This window comes from Vicia villosa, linkage group LG1 (assembly GCF_029867415.1).
Source record: "Vicia villosa cultivar HV-30 ecotype Madison, WI linkage group LG1, Vvil1.0, whole genome shotgun sequence".
Classification (NCBI taxonomy): domain Eukaryota; kingdom Viridiplantae; phylum Streptophyta; class Magnoliopsida; order Fabales; family Fabaceae; genus Vicia; species Vicia villosa.
The window spans coordinates 58,425,514-58,428,925 of record NC_081180.1 but is presented as its reverse complement, the minus strand read 5'-3'; the positions used below and the strand labels follow the sequence as shown (position 1 = coordinate 58,428,925).

Sequence of the window (3,412 nt, the reverse complement as noted above, 5' to 3'; positions counted from 1 at the left end):
ATACTCTCTTTTACAATATGAAGTTTTGAGTCTTGGCATCATTATAATTGAATTTAGCATCACACAAGAACCTTGAGTCTTTTTTAAGAGGCTTGAGATATCTCCATGTTGATTAACATTATTTGAGAAATTGAAAGTTTAACCAGTGATCATAAAAACCTAAATTTTCATTTGAGAGTCGTTGGACTACCATGTTGACTTTAAACAAATGTCTAGCTTGATTCAAGAGGATATCATGATCAACTATCTTGTGCATCTTTGATTAGCTTAGTTATTTTAAGTATTGGCATGATAAAAAGACATTGTGAAACATAAAATAAATAATAAAGTATATTATTATTATTTTTTGATTAAAAGAAATTCACGCCGCAACTATCGCAATCCACATCACAACAGCTGCATTAGCTGCAACTGCAGTGACCGCAGCCACACCACAATTTAAATCCATGTTTGGAATAATAGACATCTATCATGGTCAAGTTTGTGGGACGGTGTTACGTGGTGATATATTGAAGGATGAAAGCTGCATGAAACAAGAGGAGTGTAAGTTGAACAATGGACACATTTAACTTGTACCACAAGTCACATATGATTGATTAGTTAGTTGGTTGCACCAATGTAACTCCCATAACAGAATCCTGTTATGGATAATCATGTGCATGCAGGTGTATGTTTAGATAGAGTGCAGTAGTATGATATGTATATAAGCTTTGCAACTCTCATTGTTAACACTCAAGTGATTCAATAAAGTTTTCACTTCTTCTTTCTCTCTTTTCAAACTTTTACCATGAAGCTTCCATGGAGTTTCTTTTTTCTTAATAGTTATGAAAGTTACATATTCCAATCTTACAAAATAAGATTATTCCTAACATTTTAATGGTGATTTTCTATTTTTATTTATAGTCAATTGTATAGTGTACGAAAATGAGATTGTTCCTTGAACGGCTGTACTTAATTCCAGAATCCAGATAACAGGGAAACTTTTGTGTCCTTGAAAGAATTGCAATGCGTGATGAAAATAAGTGTCCTTTTAAGTTGACCACATAAACAATCCGGACAACCACCACCGCTTCCAGGTTGTATAATCTTATTTAAAACCCAAAATATGCGTTCGAGCTATTGTACTTTTCACTTGCGTATGAGTCAGTACAATCTATAAGTTAAACTTGTTTGTACATTACTAGTCCATGATAAAGGTGTGAAACATAAATTTGAATGAATCAAAGAACACATATGCAACCTTACCCATCTTCCCAAAACAAAACTTCCACCTAATCACTTTAGCAACCAAATTTTCAGCTTTTATCTCACACTTTTCCCAATATAGTACTAAGTTCCTTGACTCCTTAAATTGACAACCATGCTAATTTACATTTATCGTAACAACACAAAATCATGACTAGTAATCAAGAAGCAACCAGCAAGCACATCGTCATAGCCATACACCACCCGACAAAAACACCACTCTTAAATACATCACCTCAATTACAATCTCATTCACACTCACGCACCAACGCAAACTCACCCATGGCCATGGCAAAACTTGGCTCCAAAAACAAATCCTCTCCATGGTCCTCAAACGGTTGCATCTTTCTCGTTGGAGCAATCTCTGCTCTTGTTCTATTATGGGGCCTTTCCTCTTTCGTCACACCAATCCCAAACTCTAACCCCAACTTCAACTCCATCGTCAATAATCTCAAAATCAAATCCTTAAACACTACCACAAACATAAAAGCCTCTCCTGATTTGTTACATGACCCTTCCGACAAAACATTCTACGACGATCCAGAAACATGTTACACCATGATGGACAAACCAATGAAAAACTGGGACGACAAGCGGAACGAGTGGCTACTCTATCACCCTTCATTTGTAACCGGAGCAGACGAAAAGATACTCGTTATAACCGGTTCGCAGCCGGAAAAGTGCGAGAATCCTATCGGTGACCACCTCTTACTCCGGTTCTTCAAAAACAAGGTCGATTACTGTCGTTTACACAACTACGACATAATCTACAACAACGCGTTGTTGCACCCCAAAATGAACTCTTACTGGGCCAAGTATCCTGTGGTTCGAGCCGCGATGTTTGCTCATCCAGAAGTCGAGTGGATATGGTGGATCGACTCAGACGCGGTCTTCACCGACATGGAGTTCAAACTACCGTTAAACCGTTACAAGAATCATAACCTCGTGATTCACGGCTGGGAAGAGTTGGTTAAGAAAGAACACAGCTGGACGGGGCTAAACGCGGGAGTTTTCTTGATTCGGAATTGTCAATGGTCGTTGGATTTTATGGATGAGTTAGCGAGCATGGGTCCAAATAGTCCAGAATATAAAAAATGGGGAGAAAGGCAAAGAGCAATCTTCAAAACAAAGGAGGTGCCTGACTCAGACGATCAAACCGCGCTAGCTTACATTATCGCGATGGGAGAAGAGAAATGGACGGCAAAGATTTACATGGAGAATGAGTATTATTTTGAGGCATATTGGTTGGAGATTTCAAAGATGTATGATAAAATTGGTGGAAGATATGAAGATGTGGAGAAAAGGGTGGAAGGGTTGAGAAGGAGACATGCTGAGAAAGTTAGTGAACATTATGGTGAAATGAGGGAGGAATATGTTAAGGATTTTGGGGAGATGAAGAGACCTTTGATTACGCATTTTACAGGGTGTCAACCTTGTAATGGTCATCATAATCCAATCTATAGTGCTGATGATTGCTGGAATAGTATGGAGAGGGCTTTGAATTTTGCTGATAATCAGGTGCTGCGTACGTTTGGGTTCTTTCGTCGGAATCTGATGGATAAATCTGTTTCTCCATTACCATTTGGATACCCTGCTGCACCAGCATAATTCTAGTGTAATCAGTAGGGAAAATAATAAAAATTATAATCATGGTGATGAACTGATGATGATGATGATTCTGTCAATATATAATAAGATGATGATGTTTCTTCTGTCTGTCAATATATAATAAAAGAGTAAGACTTATGTGGTCTCAAACTTACATGATTTAAATTTGAAAAATGATATGTTTACACTATTTTGTAACTCACACTGTATTTTTATACATAATAAAACATACTTATATGGGAGGTGAACACATAACAAAGTTCTTTAAATTTATGTACACTTGTATAAATTATTAAAGAAAATTTGAAAATATTATAATATTAATGATAAATTAATTATCTTTTCTCTTACATTTTAAGATATGTGTGCTCAAATAAAAAATATTTGCGATTCTGCCCATATATTGTATTTGTTAAAAATGCAATAGGTGACAATCCTTAGCAATTAAAAGTTGTCGGAGGTTTAATGGTTTGTTGTAGAGTTTTGAGATATTTCATGTGAGGATGTGAGAAGTTATGTATATCTAATATTTGTGTGATTATATATTGTATTTGTTAAA

General features: G+C 36.1%; 1 protein-coding gene across 1 annotated transcript; it reads left to right on the top strand.

Moving 5' to 3' along the window:
- The first annotated feature begins 1,366 nt into the window (after nt 1-1,366).
- On the top strand, nt 1,367-3,009 carry LOC131607094 (galactomannan galactosyltransferase 1-like). The gene has a single exon (XM_058879137.1). The coding sequence runs from the start codon at nt 1,396-1,398 to the stop codon at nt 2,851-2,853; it is 1,458 nt and encodes a 485-aa protein (XP_058735120.1). The 5' UTR covers nt 1,367-1,395; the 3' UTR covers nt 2,854-3,009.
- Nucleotides 3,010-3,412: the final 403 nt, after the last annotated feature.

Coding starts and splice junctions, on each gene's coding strand:
- LOC131607094 (XM_058879137.1), top strand. CDS start 1,396: ATGACTAGTAATCAAGAAGCAACCAGCAAGCACATCGTCATAGCCATA.